At 45.6% G+C, this 24,286-nt stretch overlaps 1 protein-coding gene and 1 pseudogene across 1 annotated transcript in view; both read right to left on the reverse strand.

Moving 5' to 3' along the window:
• Window positions 1-24,286, reverse strand: part of Pebp4 (phosphatidylethanolamine binding protein 4) — a 204,662-nt gene that overhangs the window by 95,232 nt on the left and 85,144 nt on the right. The window contains exon 4 of the mRNA XM_032917374.1: window positions 972-1,070. Coding sequence (XP_032773265.1) covers window positions 972-1,070 — 99 coding nt within the window. The remainder of the gene's footprint in view (window positions 1-971; window positions 1,071-24,286) is intronic.
• LOC116913845 lies at window positions 10,857-11,436 on the reverse strand (annotated as a pseudogene).

Genomic DNA, 24,286 nt, shown 5'->3' on the forward strand with positions numbered 1-24,286 from the left:
GAGAAAGATGTGTATAGGCTTAATCCAAACACTATTTTATAGAATAGACTTTCGGGGGTTCCCTGAGGACATCGAAAGTTGACTGTAATGTCGACTAGGATAGCAATATCTTTAAAGGCCCCTGGATGAGACCTGAGACCAAGTGAGCTGAAGCGGGAAGGCCTAACACTCGAGTGTTGCTATAGTCTGCTCCTCAGACTACAGTCTGCCCCTCAGACTACAGTCTGCCCCTCAGACTACAGTCTGCTCCTCAGACTACAGTCTGCTCCTCAGACTACAGTCTGCTCCTCAGACATACTCTGGAAAGGGTAAGTTAGGCTTCTCCCCAGCTATCGTCAGACCAACTTACAGGCAGCTACTTAGCTCTGTATAAAGAAGGCAACGCTTCCTGCATCCTTTGAGCCCCTGGTATATATATATATATATTTTTTTTGTGGTTCTTTTTTTTTTTTTTTTTTTTTGTGGTTCTTTTTTTTTGGAGCTGGGGACCGGCAGGCCCTTGCGCTTCCTAGGTGGCGCTCTACCACTGAGCTAAATCCCCAGCCCCAAGCCCCTGGTATATTAGTGGAAGGCCCATCACATGATCCCCCCTCCTGCCAACAAAACTAGGGACCCCTCCCCCGCCCACAAGTCTACAGTGATGTACTTGTGGACTTGCAGACGTTTTGTGGGTCAGTTCTTCAGTCATCGACACCTTGAAATTGGTATCGAAGGGATTTCTATCACAAAGAAACAACTGCACAGACAACCAGAGTTTGCGCTATTCTCACCCAGCCCACCATGGCTCACATTTAGATGTGTCTTTGAAGTTCTTAGAAACTTTGGGAATCTGACCCAGAAGATCCCACTTGCCCTCATCTCCAGCTCTTTTGGGTATGTGCTAAGAAACCACACAGGGCAATGACCTCCCAGCTACATTTTCAAACAATTCCAATCAAGTTTGAATAGAAAACACCCTTCTGTCTCCTTACTGTGATGTTGGACACCACCCAGTGTCTCCAGTATTTCATCCTGGGATTAGACCTGCTGGGGGCATCTGGATCCACCATCACCAGCAGATACTGTGCACCCTGTAACACATGCATCAAGAAGTAATGTAACACCGTGCCTGGCACTTGACAGGACAGTACCAAAAGAGAAGACTTTACTCCCTGTTTCCAGCTGAGAACGCAGCCGGTGCCTACTGCATCCTACCTGCTTTGTTCTGACGCTCATGGGATTTTCCTCATGTCGCATGCTTACTCTCAGAAAAACGAAGTCTGTGAAAGAGTCAATAGGACTCTTGGCCTTGATGTAGAAATAAATCCGATGAGATTTTACTAAGCACCTGGGGTGGAGTGTGTGCGGGGTGAGAGTCCAGGGTGTCATGCTGGGAGGAAATGGTGAAGCCTACTACAGCAGGGTGTCTGCCCTTCAGGAGCTTCCAGTACATTCTCAGGTACTGTTCACCCAACAAACCAGTGAGAGCTTGTGTGTTAGAGCTACTGGGTGCATTCATCCCTTCAACAAACATTTAGCTGGTTCCTGTGTGCTGGGAACAACTCCAGGTGTAGGAATACAACATAGTGAGATCCACACACCCTGGAAACTTCTGTTTTAAGGCATAGGTAATAAGAATGAATATATAAGAAAGAACAGACACAGCCAGCTGTTGGAAGTGCAATAGGGTCGGCCGAGGAAGCATAGGCAGGAGAGAGAGAGAGAGAGAGAGAGAGAGAGAGAGAGAGAGAGAGAGAGAGAGAGAGAGAATACGAGCTCCCTAAGGCTTTCCTGGTGTATTTGTGGAAAGAATTCTTGTGGCCTGACTAGGGCAGACAAGGGGAGGGGTGGACATGTTGAGTGGAGGGGGGTAGTTGGGAGACACAGAAGGTTTTCTAGGCATAGGTGAGGAATGGAATTTGACTCTAAGTACAGCAGGATCACACAGGACTGTGTTATGCCTTGTTTTAGGTATTTGGGGAGATGAGGAATGGTAAGCAAGGGACACAAGAGGCAGCAGGAGCTAGAACAAGATGGTGGTATGTTGGACGACAATGGTAGAGGCGGGACCAGAAACCAAGAGAAGCATTTCAGGTAGACTCAGCAAGGCTGGCTAATGGACTAGATGGTAGAACAGAGAGGAGGGTGTGGAGAAGGAAAATCAGGAGTCACTTCTCATTTTCAGCTTGAACACCTGGCTATTTTGTTTGTTTTGTTCTGTCTTTGAGACAGGGTCATGCGATGTAGTCCAAGATGGCTTTGAACTCACATTTCTCCTACTCTTGCCACTGAGGTTTGAGATTACCACTCTGCTTGCCTGGCAACTGGGCCACTGAAAATAGAGCTTAGGAGGGGAGAATGTTTGGAAGAGAACATTAGCTTTCTGTTTCAGGTCTGATAAGTTTGAAAGGTGGGCTAGAAGACAACCCAAGTCTGCATATCAGAAGCTGGAGTTCAAGGGTAATCACTGGGCCAGGTGGATATGTATATCTGCTAGGCACGAACATGGAATCTGTCAGCACGTGACATAACAAGAGAGCTGACACAGGAGAAAGAAGGATCCATGACTGAGCTTTGGACCATGTAGATACTGAGAGAGCAGAATCTGGCAAAGGAAACAGAGGTAGGTGAGGTAGGTAAGACCTGGAAAGCAGGTGTGTCCCAAGAAAGAGAGTGTGGGGCATTTGGTAGAGTCCTTGCCTCAAATGCAGGAAGCCCTGGGTGTGACCCCAAGCACCACATAAAGGGAGGTGGTGTACACATCTATCTTCCCACCAATCAAGAGGTGAAGGCAGAGGGATCAGAAGTTCAAGGGCATCCTCAGCTGCATAGGAAGCTTGAGTCTCTCTCTCTCTCTCTCTCTCTCTCTCTCTCTCTCTCTCTCTCTCTGCACGCACACATATACACACTAAATAATAAATAAAATCACCAAAAAATAAAGAAGGAGGAGGAGGAAGGGGGTCAATCCACACCAATACCTCTAGATTCAAGCGGTGGTTCTCAGCCTTCCTAATACTGTGACCCTTTAACACAGTTCCTTATGTTGTGGTGACCCCCCCCACCATTAAATTATTTTTGTTGCTACTTCATAGCTATTTTGCTACTGTTATGAATCACAATGTAGACATCTGATATTCAGGATCTATGATATGAGACTCCAATGAAAGTGTCATTTGATGCTAAATGGGGTCATGGTCCTCTGGTTGAGAACCATGTTCTAGAAGAGCAAGATGTGGACCCACGTATGACAAGATGAGTTGACAACTTTGAGATAACTGTTATCTTGATAAGACCTTTTTGGGTGGGATTGGAAGGAGTGGGTGGGGCTGAGATGGGTTGTGAGGAATTGATACTCTTAAAGATGGCTTGGAGCACAGCTGAGACATGGAGTGGCTTCTACTAGGGAAGAGAGAGTCAAGAGCTTTGATTTGATTTGATTTTTGACAGCGAATACATGGGAATGCTTGTAAACCGTCATCTAGTAGGAAAGGGATGCAGATGGCAGGGGGTAGAAAGGGAATCATTGTAAAAGCCAAGTCTCTGCTAAGTCAGAGGATCCACAGCAAAAACAGAAACTGGGTCTTTGTTATGAGCAGGGACAAATGCAGAATCAAAAGATGTAACAGTAGCAAACCCTGACACTGTCTTCTGATTGCTTGTGGCTCTTTGTGATTAGAGGCCAGGTTATTAGGAGGAAGGAATTATGATAATTTGGGGATAGGAAGAAGAATGGGATTATAGTATCCAGCGGCATGCTGGTTAACTGGCAATGAGGCTTAACTCAGATGGAGACTTAGGCTGGTGTTCTCCTGGAAGAAAGGAGGAAGAAAGTAAGGATGGGAGAGGGATACAGGCATCTTGGCCCTCTTCTTGACCTGGACACACACATAAGTGCTCCACATCGTCCCAAGCATCCTAGCTGAGGAGTGTTTATGAGGCTCTAAGGGAATGTGGAGGAGGGCAGCCTGAATATTTCTACCATAGGCATACAGGATTGAGCTTATCTCGAAGGATAAGCAGGTAAGGGGTCAGAAAAATCTCTTCTTAGGCAAAGCAAACGGAGCGTGCGAAGACATGGGGCTGCTTGGAAAAGGAGATGCCCAGAGTGAGTCTGTAATTTTCTCCTGGGCAAGATCATACTGACTTGAGCTGGAAGACAATGGGCCAGCAAGCGAGGTGTTGGAATAGACAGGCAGAAATGGCCTTTTCATGCATTTCCCAAGACTTCAAAAGTGATCATGTATCTGGGGATGCTCAAGACTGTCCAGGGATAACCTGAGGAGAATCAAAGGGAAACCCCAGGGACTCAAACAAGTGTGGAGACAAGACGGCAGAGAAGGGAGTTAGTTAGTTGAGAATTAGGGAGCAGCGGAGCTGTGGGCTCCAGGAGGATGGAGATGGGCCAGGGTGGCCCTGGGGAGGTGTGGATCCACAGAGACCATGAAGGTGGCCTTGGGGACCACTCGTTACATTCTAAAGAAAGAGATAAAAACATGTTTTGCTGAGTGTTAAAACCCAAAAGGAATAGTGAGCCACATATCAGACACGGTAGAAGCCTAAATCCAAGAGTCCAAAGACAAGCTCAAACAAGTCTCCATGGACTCAGGAAGGAAAGGTAAAAGGGGAAGACTCCAGGTATGTGCGTGATCCCTGAGGAGTCCCAGAAGGAGGAACCTGCATGTCTTATGCATCCCAGAATTGGTTCTAGCTGAGCAGTAAGGAAAACAAACAAATAACAACAACAAACTAGGTGTAACTACAGTGAAAGAAGAAATTAGGCCTCAACCCTCCATGCTTTCCTTTTCTATTTTCAAATGACATGATTGTCTGTGTGAGAATCCCTTTTCAGAAACCCTGAAAACAACTAAGCCCACAGAAAAGTAACTTTTTTACATACTAATAATAGTAATGAAATGTACTTTTAAACACCATTAAACTCCATTTTCAGTTGTAACAAAAATTTAAACTGTCTCAGAATAAACATGATTAAAAATGTAAGATATTTAAAAAAAAACCTACAAAATTGACTAGTGGAGAGACACATTCTACTTTTAAGCTGAAATAAGTATTTTACCAAAACTGCAAGAAAAAGCTTTAATTAATTCATTACTATAACCACAACTGTAACTAAAATCTTAAGTAAATAGCTTGCAAACCTCACGTGTAATCATAAGACTTATATTTAAATTTAAGGAACAGCAATTAAAAGAAAAAATTATCAAAGGCAACACTGAAAAAGATGAAATAGGGATGGTATTGACTCTGAAGACATAAAGATATATTACAAAGCTAAAACAACTAGAACAGCATGGCACTGCAAGATAGGTACTAGAGACCCCGTAGTGAGAAACTCGAGTTTCAATGTACCTATATTTAATATGATAGTAGTCTTTAATATTTGCTATTTAATATATATGTTAAATCAGAAGAGTAAGGGAGGGTATTATTATTAACCCTATAGTCAGATGTGGTGGTGCACACCTTTAATCAGAGCAGCTCTCTAGGAGTTCAAGGCCAGCTTGGTCTTAGCCAAGGCTACATAACAAGACTTTGTCTCAGAAAAAAAAAAAAAAAAAACAAAAAAAACTAACTTATATAAATACTATGGCTATGTCAAAGTTTTATTTCTGTTGCTGTGATAAAATATCCCAAGGAAAAACAACATAAGGGAGGAAGGGATTGATTTGGGTCCCAGGTGACAGTCCATTATCATGGGGAACTCGGGGCTAAGGGACTCAAGCTTCTGACACATCACACCCACAGTCAAGGGCATAGGAGAGCGCAGCCACTAACTTACACAGTTAAGGGCCAGGTCATGAGATGGCATTGCTCACTATCAGGGTCCTTTCACCTCAGGTATCCATCAAGACAACCCCCCACAGACATTCCCATAGACCAGTGATTCCTCACTGAAACTCTCTCTTCTTGGGCGGGTCTATGTTGTGTTAGGTTGACAGCTAAAATTAGCCGGCACAGGGTTAATTGGCTAGTTACATGGACTAGATAAATTGAGGTCTCTGTTTCTTTCAGGCATCAGAAAACTGTCATATTTAAATATGAAAGTGAAAAGGACTACCTCTAAAAGCTGGTTTAATAACAGAACATTGAATCTATGGAACAGAACACACTATTGGAGTGAGATCTTTATATCACTAATGTGAAATAAGCAAGTTGCACTGCAGTGTGCATGACATCTTAAATGTGCGGAAAACTTTATATATCTAGCTATATATATATTTATAGATATATCTCCATATGCACAGAAAAATGTCTGGAGAAATACATACCAAACTGTTAACAGTAAATGGCATGAAAGAAAAGATTGATATCATCTGACTGGATATATTTTAAAGTCTTTTATATGGCAGAAGAATGTTAAATAAAATCCAAAGAGAACAAATCGAGGAGAGATAGTTACAAAATCTATGAAAAAGTACTTAATATATAAAGTATTTTTTGAATCAATAAGGAAAGAACTAGTAGTGGGTACAGTGGTGTGGGCCTTTAAACCCAAGCACACAGGAGGCAGAGGCAGGTGAATTCAAGGCCAGACTGGTCTACAAAGCAAGTTCTAGGACAGTCAGGGTTGTTACACAGAGAAACCATGTTTCAAGGAGAAGGAGAGAGAGAGAGAGAGAGAGAGAGAGAGAGAGAGAGAGAGAGAGAGAGAGAGAGAGAGAGAGAAAGAGAATGGACAATATTAAGTCAACTTGAAAACTAAGAAACACAAGTGGTCCAGACATGTAGGAACAATTTGTTGACTTTCACTAACAATGAAATACAAGCAAAATATAAAATAAAACCCTTTGTCTATAAATATGCATTTTTAGGATTTTATCCTGAGTTTTAAAATATGTAGGACCAAAGGATGGGTTAGAAAACCCAGTGAACCCCCACAAATTCGTCATCTTCTTAAAGAGGAAAGAAGGCACAGACCATCTATGATAAACGTGCACACACCGTATCTTTAATTACCCTCTGTGCTGCTCTTCTGTCACTGTGACAAATGCCTTACCAAAAAAATGACTCCAGGGAGGAAGGGCTAATTTGGGATTAGAATTTGAGGGGAGACAGTCCACTGGGGGCAAGCAGGAGCAGGAGGCAGCTGGTCACATGGCATTCCTTACTAGGAGGCACTGGAAACTGGGCCAGGCTATGAGCCCTCAGGGTGACCCTCTTCCTCCTCAGGGTTCCACAGCCCTCCAAAGCAGCGCCATCAGTTGGCCACCAGGTGTTCAAAGGTGTAAGATAATGGGTGGCATTTCACGTTCAAGCTACCACACAAGTCACAAAAAGACTAGGAAACCAGGAAGTACATATGTATGTGTCTGACTGACTGACAGCTCTATTAGCTGGGTGGGGGGGATAATTCAGAGTCTTTTTCATCTTTATGCTCTTCTATATTTTTTAAGAGTTTCTGAGCAAAAAAAAAATACTTTTTTTTTGTGCTTAAAATATTTAGGCCTGGGAGAACAACTAAAGCCACTGTACAAAGTTCCAGAATCTTCCTTCTTACTCAGTCAGCATCCAGTGGCATTCTTGCCCATAGTGGGCTTCCCTTCAGTCCTTGTCCCTGGCTTTCCTGGAAGCTCCTCCTTGTTCCTACCACAGCTCTTCTATGCTCCTGTTGGCCTCTCTGTTCACTGCTCCAAGAGTCTTTTTAGGTGGGCCTGTGTTGTATGGCCCTCTCCACGGTTCTCATCTGCTAGGGATCACTACAGACAACTACTGTAGTTTGAGTGTGATTCCCCCGAGACTTCCTATGTTTCCATTTTGGTCCACATTGTGATGGTACTGTGGTCCTTGGTCCATTAGAACTAAGGGCTGTTAAGTTTTGGAAGTGATGAATGTAATTCTCATGAGATCCCAGTGAGTCCCCAGTTGCTTTCTGGCTGCCTTCTGACTATGTGTCTTAGTTAGGGATGCTAGTGCTGTGATGGAACACCACAACGGAAAGCAACCTGGGCGAGAAAGGTTTACTTCACTCACTGGTCCACATAACAACAGTTCATTAATGATTGGGAGGGCAAGAACTCAGGCAGGGAGGGATGGCAGAATCTGGTTAAGAGGCCATGGAGGGTGCTGTTTCCAGGGCTTGCTTAGTCTGCTTTTCTTTTCTTTTTTTAATAGAACACAGGGCCACCAGCCCAAGGATGATATCAATTACAGTTGGCTGGGTCCTCCCCCATCTATGACAAATGAAGAAAATGTCCTACAGACTGATCTTACGGAGGCAGTTTCTCAACTGAGGTTCCTTCATTACAGATGACTCTAGCTGTGTCAAGTTGATATAAACCCAGGCAACCCACCAAGTGACCCTGGCATGTTCTCTGACCTGTGATGTTATCTACTAAAGGGTCCTCCCCAGCACCAAGTATAAACCTTTGTGATGCCCTTGAATCTCTAGAACACTGAACAAAATAATCCTCTCTTCTTTATGAACTGTCCCAGCCTTGGATGTGTTGTTAGAGTAACAGAGACTAGACAAACATTGTCACCTCTCTGCTACCTCAGAGATGATCTTTTAGGAACTCAGCAGAAAGAGAAGGGCTTTGTGGCAGTGGGGTCACAGAGCTCTTTCAAGGGACACAGGTCACAATGTGTCATGGTGCTTTCCACAGCCCTGACTAGCAACTGGAGAGAGATCTGATTGTTCCTGGATCATACAGGCTGCTGTGGTAACAGAAAGAGACCAGACAATCTTCTAGAAGAGGAAACTCTTCCAACCATGGAGCCACATTCTGTAAGCACAGTGGAGGGAGAAGGATATTCAGTCAAAACGTGAAACAGTGGGAAGTTGGCAGCTGTCCCTGTCCCTCAGTGTATAATGTGCTGACAGGCCTGGGGTCAACCTCTGCACCGCAGAAAGCCATCAATCCCCTCCTAGACAAAATCAGCAACAAACTGATAAGGGATGGAGTTGTGCTCAGAGCCATTTGAATTCACTACCTGTGACCTGGCCTAGCTCTGGGACTGATAGAAACCTCTCAGGGGCGGGGAATAGCAGTGACCTAGTAAGATGCTTGTTACACAGTGACCTGGATTCAAGATCAGTCCTCTCTTTCTGGATTCTTCCTAAAATCAAAGAGGCCGAGGGAGATGATCTTTGCCTGTCTTCTAACATTTGAATCCTGAGATTTCTAGGCACTAAAAAGGTGAGTCTTCTTATATAATCCAGCGATCCTGTTTCTGGGGTTTGTCCAAAGGGCCTGGAGTCGAGATCTCTGAGAGATAACTGTACACCTATGTTCCCCCTAGCAGGAGTCACAACAGCCAGGATTCAGAGTCATCCAAATGTCCATAAAGAAACAATAGTATATGCGGATGGTCCTTAGTTTGTAATAGGATTATATCACAATAAACCACGGCAAGTAGATCAGGCTGAAAACTGAACATGACTTTATCATATGTAACCTGCCAATCATAATAGCTTAGCTTAAATGTGTTCAGAAAAACGTACATTCACCTGTATTTGGGAGTCACGAGATAGGTTCATGCTATCACTAGCCTGGGAAAGAGAAAAAGTCAGATTTCCAATCAACACATATTGCTTTCATTCCGCTGGAAAGTCAAAAAGGCCCTTGGTCAAGCCTTTGTAAGTCATCGGCCATCTATATACACAACAGACTCTCACTCAGCTTTTAAAAGGGAATGGCTGTAATATGCATATTACATGAGTGAACTTTGAGGATGTTATCCTCCATAAAAGAAACTGTCATGAAATGCCAAATAATATATGATTCCATCTGTGTGTGGTGGCAGAAACAGACAAATGGGCAACAGAGGAGAGAATAGAGGTTGCGTGGTAGGAAGGACTTATGGATAATTGCTAATTGATAACTATAAACGAATAAACGTTTACTGTAACTTGAACACTAGTTGAAGGTGAATCATTGCAAAGTGGGTAAGGCATTAGTTAGACAATGAAATAGAATACACAGAGAGCTGGGAGATGGCTCAGGTGGTAATGAACTTGCTGCCTTAGCCTGAAGACGTAAGTTCGGACCCCCGGCATCTGCACTTTTAAGAATCAGTTGTAGCAGTGTGCATCTATAATCCCAGCACTGGGGAGGCAGGAATAGAATCTTTGGGGATTGCTGGCTATCCTGACTGGCCTAACTGGTGACTTCCCGGTTTCATGGGAAACCCTGTCTCGAGACATAACATGAAGAACGGTCGGTGAGGATGCTCAACATGGACCCCTGGCGTCTACACACATATGTGTACCTGTGCACTGCCAATGTACCCCACATGTGCAATGTCCTGTGTGTGCTTTGGGAAGATCTCCAGGGTATATTAAGTGGGAAAAGCAAGCTGGGGGACTACCCATCTAGTGTCTTACTTTTGGGTTAGAAGATAAAGTACTGCTTCGAATGTGCTCGCTTGCCTTTGAATAAACAAATGGCGACTCTTCTGTTGCTGTGATGAAACACCATGACCAGGGACACTAAATGAAGGCAGCTTTGATTTGGGTTTGTGGTTCCAGAGGGATAAGGGAGCATCATGGTGTGGTGTCATAGCAACAGGCATCAGACATGGTGGCAAGAGCAGTCAACCAAGAACTCAAAAGTCTGCCCCAGTGACATACTTCCTTAAGCAAGGCTGTGCTCCTTAAGTAGTGCCACCACCTGGGGATCAGGTGTTCAAATGACTCTGGGAGACATTCCTCATTCACAGACTGCAGGAGCACATTTGAAATGATTAATCAAGGGTGCAGACTGTGATAGAGTGTTAGGGGTGGAATGGAGGGGACAGAGAGCCTGCTACATTGTCACTTGGCTTCTTTGAGCCCTGTGAACACAGGACTTGCTAAAACCAGACTTCAATTACAATGTAAGTTGGAAGATGCGATGAGAGGCAGGTCTTCAGGGTGTTCCTTACTCATACAAAGAGTTTTCAAGATATAGCCTCATGGTAGAGAGGTTGGGAAGGTATGTTTCATGTTTTTTAAAGTTGGAAAATAACTTTGATCTAGGGAGTTGGCCAGAGTCCCCACAGAACTTTTGGAACTGCTTGTTGGTGCCATCAGTCTTGATGATCTTGAGCATACTGAAGTGAACAGTCTTGCTCAGGGGCCTGCACTCTGTTCCACAGTTCTAGTGTCACCAATCTATATACCCCTGAAAGAGGGGGACAGGTACACAGACTTGGTCTTGTGATGCTTCTCAAAGTGACTGTACCTTCAGATGTAATGGAGATAGTCCCAGCAGATGACAATGGTCCTCTGCATCTTCATCTTGGTCATGACACCAGATAGGATCCGACCTCTGATGGAGATGTTAACAGTGAAGGGGCATTTCTTGTCTGTGTAGGTGCCCGGGGTGGCCTCCTTGGGCATCTTGAAACTTATACCAATGTTTGTGTAGTACTGAGGGAGTTTTTCTTGACCTGTTTCTCCCAGCTTTGAAAGATTAAAGGCTGCTTTTGGTAAGCATGCTCCATCTGAGTGTTCGCCATCTTCCCAGAAGCCCGAGAAAAGGAGAAGACCTGTACTCCATTTTTAAAGGGTAAAATTTCTTGTTACACAGCATGCACAAGGTACTGGGGGCCAGGCTTATGAAGCCTGGAGTCATGCTAATGACTTAGAGGCAGAATTAAGCATGAGCTCGGCCAGATGTCTTTTTGTTGTTGTTAACTTTTTTATTGATTTTCTTGCTTTGATGCAGGGTCTCATAGGTTTATTGTGACCCCACACTTTCTATGAAGCTGAAGATAAACTTCAATTTCTGTTCCTCCTGCTTCTGCCTCCTGAGAGCTGAGATTACAGGTATGTCTTACCATACCCTGCTAGTACAATGATGGAGACTAGACCCAGCTGGGGCTTCATACATGCTAGGCAAACCCTCTATCCAATGAGCCACATCCTCGGCATGAGATGAATTCTTAAAATATGGCTATTCATTAGAACTGACACCTCACAAGCCCACCTCTTTCAACATATATTTCAGCAATTTTCTTGTAGTTGAACAAGGGCTGTAGAGCCATCTACAAGCCACACTGAGAACATTTCCATCTCCCAGATGACCTTGTGCCTACTTCCTTCCCCAGATCTATGCAGTCACTAATTTGTTTTCTGCATTTCCAATCTCCTTTTGCCTTTTCTGAGCATTCCATATGAATGGAATCATGTCACTTGTGGTCTTGTGTGCATAGCATCTCTTCTTGGCATCATTCTTGGAAGCTCTTCTACATGGCATCACGTATCAATATGTGTCAGTTCTTTTTTTCTTTTTTTCTTTCAGAAAAACAACTTACTGCATGTGAAGACATTTTGCTTGTCTGGTTAACAGAGACTTAGGTTGTTTTATTTAGCACTAGTGATGCCGACATGAACACTTGTGCATGTCTTTTTTTTTCTTCATTTCTCTTGGGGAGATGCCTGGAGAAAGATTTATGTGTAGGATGGTGTGATGGTTATCTCTGCTGAAATTGACACAACTTAGAATCACTCAGGAATAGACTCTAAATGAAGGAATGTCTGCATTAGGTTGGTCTGTGAATGATTGTCTTAAGTTGATTGATGTGGGAAGACCTAGCCCATTGTGGGCAGCATCATTCCCTAGGCAGGAGATCTTAGAGCATATAAGAGAGGAGAAATCAAGCTGAGTACAAGCAAGCAAGTAGCAAGCAAGCATGCAGGCATCTATTTCTCTTAGCTATTCACTGCTAATGGGATGTGACTAGCTGTTTGAAGTTCCTTCCTTGACTTCTATACAGTGATGGACTATAATCTGGAATTATAAGCTGAAATATAGTCCTTGCCTGGGGTGTGGTATGGATGAATCAAGATGACTTCATACCTGAAGCCCTAATCCACAATGGATTGGTATTTGGATGTAATCACTTTTTAGGAGGCGGTAAAAGGGCAAGGTAGAGTCCTGGTGGGGGAGATTATTATCCTTGTAAGAGACACATAAAAACTTACTCTTCAACCTTCCCTTTTTATCAAGAGAGAGCTCCTTATAAATCAGGAAGTGGGTTTTCTCCAGACACCAAATCTGCATGTGAGTTGAATTTAGAAGTCTAGCTTACATATCTATGAGAATAAATGTTTGTGTCAGCCACCCAGGTGATGGGATTATTGCTCCAGAGGCCTAGTCAGACTCATGTATAGAACAATTAGACCCTAGTTTGTGGCAATGTTTTGGGAAGCTGTTGAGCATATGAGAAGTGGGGCTAGGCTAGCAGAAGGGTGGGTCTTTGAAGGTTACATGCCACCCTGGCTCTGACGTAATGTCTCTGTTTATTGATCTACCAATGCAAAGAGCTTCTGTCACACACTGCCACCACCACAAATGGAGCCTTTCTGTCCTGCCTTTCCCAGCACAGTGGGCTGGAACTGTAAGTCAAAACAATCCTTTCCTCCCCTGGGTCACTTCTACTAGGCCTTTTGGTCACAGTGGCACAAAATAATAGTACATAGCCCAAGCTGACTAAGACAGATGCCAAGGCTGGCATCTGTCAATGCTGTACCAATATGGCTATGAATGTGACAGTCTCCAATACCCCTTCCTTTTACCTGGCCATTTATACAGTCCTCTTCCCCAGAGAGAAGAAGGGATGAAAAAATAACCCTAGGATAGATTATGACCATGTTTTAGTAGCCCTTGGGACAGTCATGAGTCATAGAAATACTGAAAAGATGAAGCCCATATTAATCTGTCTTTTATTTTCTGGTGCTTTTGATGACCTGGAGAGACAACTTCTGCTACAGCGGGCCATTTCTCAAAGAAAACGTGTTCTTCAAAGGCAGATTGACCTTGCTGAGGCTCACAACCTCAAACACCTCTCTTAGAAGACTGAGCCACTCTCCCTGATGGAATCATTGTTCTGGTTCGTATTTGGCTCCTGTGGTAAAAATCAGCCTGGGGAGGAAAGGATTTATGTGGTTTAAAGGTTACTGTCTGTCACTGAAGAGAGCCAAGTCAAAGATTCAAGGCAGTTGCTTGAAGCTGAAAAGCACGGAGGAAAACTGCTTATTGGCTTGCTCAGCCGCCTTTCTTATGGAGCTCAGTGCCTCCTGCCTAGGAAGGACACTGCCTACAGTGGGCTGGGCTCTCCTTTATCAGTTAGCAAGTAAGAAAATACCTGTGCACGGCTGCTCAGATGCCAATCTGATGAAGGCAGTTCCTCCACTGAGATGCCCTCTTTCCCGGTTGTCTATGTTTTTTCCAGTTTACAAAGACGAACTATGACAAGCATGGCAGAGGGGTGGGTTTGCCAGCATCCATAAGAACTATGTAAGCCAGTCGATCTTAACCCTGTCTGCATGCTTGCCTTGCCATCCCCTATATGGGAAAACCATGATGGAGAGGGCTTTCTCAAAATCTGTGGTCGAAACTTAATGGAGTTTGGAGGTGGGGCCTGTGGAGATAATGGGGGTTAGATGAGATTGTGAGGGCAGGGCCTTTGTGATGACATTAATGGATTTATAAAAATAGTGTCATGGTGTGACATGCTTTTGCCGTGTTCTCTGCCTCCAGAACCATGAGCCAAAGAGATCTTTACCCATCACAATTACTGGGACTGTGGTATTTAGTTTTAGTAACAACAAGTACATCAAGACTCAATGCTTCTTCTGCCTCCTTCCCTCTGCCTCATGATCTGCCACCGTGTCTTTCTGTGACCCTTCCTGGTATGCAGTGCTTTGTGTTTGAGATAAAAGCTTATTTGTTGGGGTTGGGGATTTAGCTCAGTGGTAGAGCGCTTGCCTAGCAAGCGCAAGGCCCTGGGTTCGGTCCCCAGCTCCGAAAAAAAAAAAAAAAAAAAGCTTGTTTGTTCCTTGATCACACTCTTTTCTGTCTGCCTGTCTTGCCACCCTCAAGTGAAACAAACCTCGGGTCCATTCTTGAGCAGGGCTCTTGACTTTTGTCTCGTGCCAGTTGTCCATGAAGTCCACTGGAGACTTACAGGGACATGAGGTGTGTGCTCCCATTTTCCAAAGACCATTGATGTGACTTGTTGCCTATTAACATTCCTTCAGTGGAATCTGGGCCGACAGGGCCCGGTCAAGTTTAGTGTGTGTGTGCGTGTGTGTGTGTGTGTGTGTGTGTCTGTCTGTCTGTCTGTCTGTCTGTGTTTATGTACACAGGTATGGAATCCCTAAGGTCTCACATTGATCCTGGGGCCCACCAGTGGGCTAGACTGTCTCTTTAGGAAGCCCTAAGAATCCTGTTTCCATCTCGATGCACCAGGATTATAGCTGCCACACCCAGCTATTTAAGTGGGTGCTGGGGATGCAAATTCAGGTCCTTGTGCTTGCTAGGCAGATGCTTTACCCACTGAGCCATGTCCCCAGCCCCTAAAGAACCCTGTTCTCCAAGATGGTGCTTAATCCTGCCGTGTCTGAGTATCACCCATGGTGATTTTCAGAGCGCCACAGCTAGGCTCCATTTCCCTGGCAGAGGTTTGGATTTACAAACACCCGTGCATTGAGTTGGCATCCTCCCAAGGGGGTTCTCATGCAGAAACAGGGACAAGACCCACAGCCCTAATGTCTGCTCCCCTCAAAGTCCTCACCAAGCTTCCCATCATAAGCACACATATTCCTTTCCTCCCATTCAGGGCACTTGGCCTGGGGCACGGTGGGTTCAGGGTGGAAGGGGCTTGTGTCTTCTTCATGAGGAAGAGCACCTCCCATGGACTCAGCTTTGGTCCTTGTGGAAGGACTTGAGCACCTATGGAACAGCTGAAGTACAAACACAGTCGCCCTGGGCTCCCACGGCTCATGATGATGATGGGTGGAACACAAATTTAGCCTGCAGTGGGTAGAGGCTTGAGCCACCCCCACAAAGTTCTGCATGAGAAATCTAGTTAAGAACCTCCTTCCTGGGAGGCTGCAGTGAGCAGCTGATCCTCACTGGGAGGGTAAGCCTAACAGGATACCAGCTGGCTACTGCCCCGAAGCCCAAAGCCTTTCATACCAGGACTGGCTCCTAGTCCACTGGACCCTTTCTTTGAACAGTGCTGAGGAAGGAGTATCCATGATGGCTGAACAGGGGAGAATCCACCCAGGATCTGGGACTCCCATCATGCTTTGCAGATTAATTGTTTTTCTTGTGGCAGTGACCAAATAGAAACAAGTTAATAGGTCTATCATAGCTCATAGTCTGAAGAGGATGGAGTCTATCATGGTGGGGAAGACATTGTGGAGGAGAGTGAGGCAGAAGCAGAGAGCTATGAATTCCACTGCTCCGTTCATTTTCTCCTTTTGGTTTTGTTCAGGATCTCAGCCCATGGGATGGGACTGCACATGTCCGAGGTGGGTCTCCTTCACAGTTAAACCTTTCTGGGAACACCCTTCCATATATGCCCTGAAGTGGGTTCGCAACAGTGATTCTGAATCTTATAAGGTTGGTGAGGAATCGTAACTGTCACATTTGACACGCTGGGAAGAGGTGAGTTTCCATGTCATCAGGACCAGGCAAATCCTTGATAGAAACAACTGGTGTGAGGAAAGATTCATGTTGGCTCATGGCTTCTGAGGCAAGGTGACATTCACCATGAAGACAGGTGAAATTCACAGCAGTAGGAGCCTGTGGTAGAGCTTTCTTATGGGAGACAGATAAAAGGGGCTGGAACCGATGGCCAGGCCCTAACTTTCAAAGGCAAGGCTCTTATGGGCTGCCAACCAGGCCCCACCCACTAGAGATCCTCAGCCTCCAGCTCAGGGGTACCAGTGCAACAGCTAGGAACAAATGCAGAAACATGAGTCTATGGGAACCATTTCAGAGCGAAACCATCACACTGTGGGTCAACTGTCCCCCTCCCTCCCTGTTGCAGATGCAGGGGGGTGAAGTATTAGGTTTCCTAGGACCTGTTGTAATGAAGTAAGGCCTCATGTGGTCAAGATGCCAAAGAAAGTCTCTGTGGAGGAGGTCTTTCCCCAAATAAAAAGCAAAGTTACTAAGAGAAAAACCCTTGGTGTCTCTCATTCCTTTACCCATCCTCTTTAGATGTAGATGTGATATATGCATGACAACCATCTTGCAACCAAGAGGGAACACAAAGATGAAGTTCTTTGTACTGAGAATGTAAAGCAAAAAGCCATGAAGAGCTTGAATCTGTTTAAGGTGGCCAGCCCCTAGAGCAGTGTGGTTCTCAGCCTTCCTAATGCTGGGACCCTTTAATAGCAGTTGTGCTGACCCCCAGCCATAAAATTATCTCATTGATATATTATCAGCTTCATAACTGTAATTTTGCTACTGTTAGGCTAGTAATGTAAATATCTGATATGCAGGATAGCTGATTTGTGTCCCAAAGGGTGTCATGACCCACAGGTTGAGAAATGTTGCCCTAGACACTTAGTATGAAATAAACCCTTTAGCTTGGGTTGCAGGGATTTACACATTCCTAGTGACATGTATGTCAATTTCCCATGCTTGTTTAGGCAAACAGGTGCTTGAGGCTGTCTGTCTGAAAGCCATGCTAATGTGAGGAAGTTGCCTGAGTCAATGCTTGGGGACCTGGCTTCTAACCTTAGTTCTTCATCAAAATGGAGGTCATTAACCCTCCCTGGGGCATGTTCTACTACGTTGAAAAATGGTCCTAGTGTCTGCTTCCCACCACATGATTACTCTTGATGTAGAGTTAGTTAGAAGCATAAGATTTTTTTTAGCAGTGTCAGGTTAGTTTCTCATGAACACGTGTCATGGCGCCTGATCTCAGAGGTTCCCAGAACTTTGTTTATCTTGATGTAGCTTTCTCGAAATGTCTGGTTCGCAAAACCTGAGTGTGGGAAACACTAGTGAACACAGAGTTGTGGCATCCCACATACAGCTTCCTCTTTCTCTGTATCTCCATATCCCCAGAAGGACCAAGCTCTCTCAGAATGGATGGGATGGTAGCATCCTGGAGTGCTAGAATGACCAGGGCTGCATGTCTCCATTGGGAACCTAACGAGGGCTGTCTAGCATCTTCCATAGCCTCTGGGCCTTGGATGACCCTCAGTGGTCTAGGAATGCTGCTTGCTTGGGCTCCTCTCAGATCCTTATAAATACCCATGTCACAGAGCCAATAAAAGCTTTCTGGAAACATGCACGTTCTTTAAGCGTGATTGTAGAATAAGCTCCCCCCTTCTCACACACAGTGACCTCAGATTCTCAGTCAACATGCTCTCCAACTACCTTCTGTTTAAGCACAAACTCCTAGTATTTTTGATGGCTCCCTGTAGTGTACTGATACGTGTGGGGCTTTGAATGGCCCCATAGACTCATGTGTTTGAATGCTTGGCCCATAGGGAGTGTCACTATTAGGAGGCCTTGTTGGAAGAAGTGTGTTGCTGTGAGACCATGCTTTGAGGTCTCCTATGTTCAAGCTATGCCCAGTGGGTACACAGTCTCCTTGATACCTGCAGATCAAGATGTAGAACTCTCTCAGTCCTGTTTCTAGTAACATGCCTGTATGTTGCCATGCTTCCACCATGATGATAATAACTTGTGACACTGTAAGCAAGCCCCAATTAAATTTTTGCCTTTATAAGAGTTGCTGTGGTCATGATGTCTCTTCACAACAATAGAAACCCTAACTAAGACACATACCCTGAGTGGTTCTCAAGCCACAGAGGAAGCAAGTCACAGTAGGAAGGGCCCCACCAGATTCCGGTTTAAAGGTGCAAATAAATTCTCTCTCTCTCTCCTCCTCCTCCTCCTCCTCCTCCTCTTCTTCTTCCTCCTCCTCCCCCTCCCTTCCTCTTCCCCTCCTTCCCTCCCTTCCTTTATTTCTTTTTTAGACAAGATCTCAAGTAATCCTGTCTGGCCTCTAACTTGCAGAGATCCACCTGCCTCTGCCTCTGCCTCTTGAGTGCTAGACTTAAAGATGTGTCACATGAGAAAATCAAGGGAGAATCAAGGGTTGGTTGGTGGTGGCAGGTGACACAAGGCCAGGTCAGTCAGGCAAGTTGCCTGAACTCTCTGGGCACCTAGTTTATTACCTACCAGGTGGGAATAATAGTAATTCTTTCTCTTAAGTCATTATGCATATTAAATGAGTTAGCAAATGGCTCTGAATAGAGCCTGGTGCAGGTCAGATGACCAAGAAAATTCCAGTCACGAGGAACAAATGAACTCCTTTGGAGTTCCAAACTATGTTTCTGGTTTCTAAATTTCACCCTTTTCTTTAATACAGAGGGACAGATAGACACAGCATGGGCAACGAGGGGCAGAGGGAGAGAGGGACAGATGGGCAGATTTGGGGATCTATTTATTTATTTATTTTGGACTAGGGCTGTAATCCAAGGCCTTACCCATGTTAAGCATGTGCACTGCCATCCAGCCACACCCTAGCAATCAGAGTTGACTTCTACTCACCACGATATGGACCCCCAAGATATACTTGTTAGTGATGTGTTCTGGAGTCCCCACTTTTCAGCTGTGCTGCCCATACTCTGGAGACACTGGTCCCCGCATCTGTCCACTGAAGCTGTCTAAGGGAAAGGATGTTTTCTCTAGGCTCATGTGGCCATATGCCAAAAGGCTGCTGGCATGCCTGGTGATGAGTTCCAATCCTGATCAGTTCACTGTCTAGTCCTTTCCTTACAGCCAGAGTGTTTGGATCCCTCTGGGACACTGAAACTTTTCTGTTAATAAAGCCAAGTGATCTATTTAAATGTCAATGTTTCATCAGCAGCTGGGCAGATCACAACAATCACTACGTGTTGACGGACAAATTGAGAAAGCATCCCCACTGCCCAGGAGGCAGGAGCAGAGGAAAGCAGAGGAAAGAGAGAGTCCTTCAGGACAAAGATGGGCAGGGCATATCTAAGATTGAAGGAGCAACCATGCCATGTCCACCTGCATGGCCACAAGTGTATTCCCCACCCTTGCTAGTTCCTCCTGTCCTCTGCTTTTCTTATGAACAACAATGTCACCATTAGTCACCAAGTGCTAATCTTTGGATTCTTCCTTCAGCTACTGTGGATTTCCAAGGTCTGGGATCCACCCTGGCCCCTCTTCATTCCTTCTGACACATCTGTAAGGTTTCGGAAAGCTCATGTCTCCACCACTTCCACAGCTTCCTGATGGCCATCTTCCCTTTTTCCCACCCAAGCAGCCCTTGCTGGCCAGGGGAGTGGTCCACTGGGATCTTGGTAAAGTTATTTTTGATAATAAATGAATAAACCAACCCTTATTTACACTGTAGCTCATTTTCATGGATAGATATCCAAACCCGGGTGTCAACCGGAGGTCGCTGGACTTATAGTTTAAAGTGTGTCCAGGACTGGCTATGACAATCGCTGCCTGGGAATCCCCTTAGAAAGCAACTGGCCACAGACCTCAGACTGTGCACAGCTCTCACCCCAGCATAGGAGACCTTGTTCAGCTCGCCCAGCTGTCTCCCGCATCCTGCATGTCACTTTCTCCCTGTGGAGTCTTCTGTGTCCATTGACCCAGAGAAATGAAGCCCAATTGCATCCTGCTTGCCAATCTGCTGGGCATGTCCGTGTCTTGTGCTACACTTGTGCCTATGTAAGCACTGTGTTGTCCCAGGATTACTTATTCTGGTGAGATATCTGACCAGAAGCTACTCGTGGAAGTTGAGCTTTTTCATTTTGATTTTAGGGGATACAGTCCATCCTGGCAGGGACGGGATACTGGCACGAACACGGGGCTGCTGGTCTCATTGCCTTTGGAGAGAGGAAGCAGAGAGCAGACAGGAAGTGGGACTGGGCTCAAGACCCACCTTCAGATCCCACTTCCTCCAATGAGTTTCCACCTCCTGCAGGCTCCACGGCCTGGCCAAATAATAGTGCGACCAGCTAGAGACCAAATGTTCATACACAAGAGGCTGTGGGAGACGTTTCATGGTCAGAGTCCTTCTTACTACCGTGATGATTTTCTTCTACACAGTAGGTGTTTAAGAAACATTTCTGAAATAAATTTGCCTATGTCCCCTGCTGTGGGTAAGACTCTGTTTCCCACATTTTAGTAAGGGTGAAGAGATGTTTCTGGTTCCAGAACTGGTTGACACCCTGCACTGGTCCATTCACTGGGGAGCTTTGTCCCCATGCTTTCCCCCAGCCCTCAGGAAGTCAAGAGCAGTTTGGGTATCCCCGTCCCCCAAGTATCCGCTGAAATCACTGGCTCTTTGGCTCCCACCAGCACCAACAAACCAAACATTTGCCTAAAAACCAGGCCTGTGACTCTGTCGGCCCAGGGTGCTGTGACTGCCTAAACCCAGGCCCGGGCTATCCCGTGAGGCCTGTGCCGAGCTGTGTGGCATGGCCTCCTCTGTGCCAGGCCTAAGCCACTGCGACGGCCAGGGCCCCTAGTGTGAAGGAATTTGAGTTCTAACTTTAGGTGGCTACGTGGCTGCTGTCTGTTTGTGAATATCTCATTCCTCCTTTGGGTGCCCAGCTGGTGGGAACAGAACGGTAGTCATGGGACTGTCATCGTGTGCTGTCCAGGTTAACATGTAGCGTTTCTATTACTATTAACAGACTTTCTGCTCCTCACTCCATCTGTTCCTGAAATAATTGCAGTTGTACAGACCATGCCTTCGCTACAGGCAAGCTCTGGGGAAGAGGGTAGTGCTTCTCTGAGGAGGGAAAAAAAGTGTTAAAAAATAACAGCAAACACAAGAAGAGAGTGGGAATAGGGAGAGCAGCAGCTTTCTGATTTCTTTGGGATTCCAGCCTGCAAAGGCGGCGTTTTTCACACTCATCGGGGTGACCAAGTCCAGCTCCACCGGGCGAGTGAGTAGTTGGGCTTGGTGGCTCAGCCTTTTGGAGACACAGTTGTTTGCCCAACGGTTGGACAGACTGAGGTGGGGACGCTTTGGTCTGAGTGCCCAGTGGGAAGTGCCAGGGAGGGCAGAACCCTCAGCAAGCAGCAGGGCATTGACTGGACACTGGACGTCCTCGCTCAGGACTCTGCAAGGTAACACTGCCAGGAGGGGATGACGGAGGATCAGGATAGGCTAGGGCAGGAGGAGGTTTCGAGCTTCTGAGCTAGCTCTGTCTGGGCATCTGTCCCTCCACACACAGAATCAGTGAGGGATGAACCTTAGAGAGACATTAGGGCAATGGATGGGCTACTACAAAATATTCAGACTTTTCCGGGGCGGGAGGAACTAACACAAAGAACCTAGTGTGCGAAACACAGACTTTATTAAACACACACAGCAAATCTTGGCAGGTGCCACCTGCTTTGAGCGTGAACCTGGTATGGGGTTTTCTCCCCATGGAATGTAAAATTGGGTCTAACTGTGACTCCCAGTTAGGACACCTTCTCTTTCTCTACTCAGCTCCTAAATGTGAGCGGCCCAGCTCGCAGGGCTGCCTCTCATCTCTTGAGGCTGAGCTAATTCATGGCCCCAGCCCCTCTTGGGAGGGCAGAGGAGGAGGTGCCTCTGGCTTCTTATAGAGGACGTAGCATATGGAAGAAGCCAGCTGTATGCTTTCTAAGTCTTTTTCCAATGTCAGGAGACCGTTTCCATTCAAAGAAACTCACAGAATGTGATGAGAGCATTGTAAATAAGACACTGGTTTAGGGGGGAAAATTGTGATGTGTGTGTGGTGTGGTGTGTGTGTGTGCGTGTGTGTGTGTTGGGAAATGGGGATAAGACATACTGTTCTGCTCTCCAAATCCATCAAAAGATTCAACAGGGCCTATGAGATGGCTTGGTGGACAAACACGTGTGCTATGCAGGCCTGAGGCCCTGACTTTGGTTCTTCAAATCTGTGGTGGAAAGACAGAAAGCAGGACCTGACTCCCCCAGAGTGACCCTGAGACCTCCACATACATGGTGACACATGTGCCCCTGCACCCCTGCCACACAATGATAATAAGTAAAACTTTTTAAAAAATGATTTAAATAATTGTTCTGGAATAGGTTCAGAGAAGGGACAGGCCTACCAGTGTTTTCCACATTGCCAAAAACTTTGCACAAAACTTCGAGACAGATTCTGCCTATTTTTTTGCCTGCTAATGTGACCAGACTGCTTTCAGACTTTATAACAGGCTCTGAGGACCACAGGGACTTTATTGGAGGTGTGGTTGAAACATGGCCCCATTGGGTGGTGGTCCCAGAACAACCTACCTCCCTGAGTAAGGAGTTGGAAGTGGAGGACCTATCTCCTGCCTAGTGACTCTTTGTCAAGAGTGGCAGGGTCTTAGGAGAGCCCACCTGCTCTTTTCACAGATCTACTGAGGAGAAAGAGAATCGGTCCCTCGAGACGATGTCTGTGCATGACATTTCTGCCATCAACAAGCTGCACATAGACATATAATCTCTTGTTATAACAGGGCTGAAAAACTCCTCCAGCATTATTGCACTGTGGTGCATGCCTATAATCCAGCACTTGGAGGCTGAGGTTGGGAGATATCATGTTTGAAGTCAGCTTGGCTAGCGAATAAGACCTTCTCTCAAAGAAAAATAAGTGTATCATATAACCAGTGTGCTCACTCATGTGTAAGCAAAGCGGCTGTGTTATCACTTCTATGAAGCATGGTGTCAACAGTTGCCTACTGTCCGTACTGATACTAAAGAATCCAGTTTCTTCTTTGTATATTCACTATACTGTTCATCATAATGTTCAGGCATAGTTGTCCTTACCAAAGAACAAAAGAAAGCAAAAAACAGACAGACAGACAGACAGACAAACAAACAAACAAACAATAACAACAGTAACACCCAATGGGGCTAAGGAAGTGGCTCAGTCAGGGAAGTGCTTGTTGCAAAGACATGAGGGCCTGAGTTCAATCCCCAGGACCCACATATAAAAGCCCATGTGTACCCCATGTATCTCAGCACTGAGAAGAGGGCAACAGGCAAATCGTTAGTCTCCTGGGCAAACCCCAGATCAATAGGACATTCTTTCTCAAAGAATAAGGTGGACCAGCATCTGAGGAGTGACACCTAAAGTTGACCTCTGACCTCCGTTCATATGTTTGTGCATGTGCATGTGCATGCGCATCCTCACAAGTGCACCCACATACATAGGCACCCCACACATAAAATTGTAAACAGCAGGGGTTGGGGATTTAGCTCAGTGGTAGAGCACTTGCCTAGGAAGCACAAGGCCCTGGGTTCAGTCCCCAGCTCCGGGGGGAAAAAAAAAATTGTAAACAGCACACAATGTAAGGCCATCAGTGGCCTGGCAGCTCCTACTTCCTGTTTTCCTTCTCTTTTGTTTGATTGTTTGTTTGTTTGAATTGGAGTCTCAAGTGTAGCCCTGGCTGCCCTGGAGTTTGCTATGTAGATCAGGCTGGCCTTAAACTTAATGAGATCCACCAGACTCTGCCTCCCAAATGCTGGGATTAAAGGAGCGCTTGCCACACCCAGCCCTTCTCTTGTCTCTTGATGGTGT

The sequence above is a fragment of the Rattus rattus genome, chromosome 12 (assembly GCF_011064425.1).
Source record: "Rattus rattus isolate New Zealand chromosome 12, Rrattus_CSIRO_v1, whole genome shotgun sequence".
Lineage (NCBI taxonomy): Eukaryota > Metazoa > Chordata > Mammalia > Rodentia > Muridae > Rattus > Rattus rattus.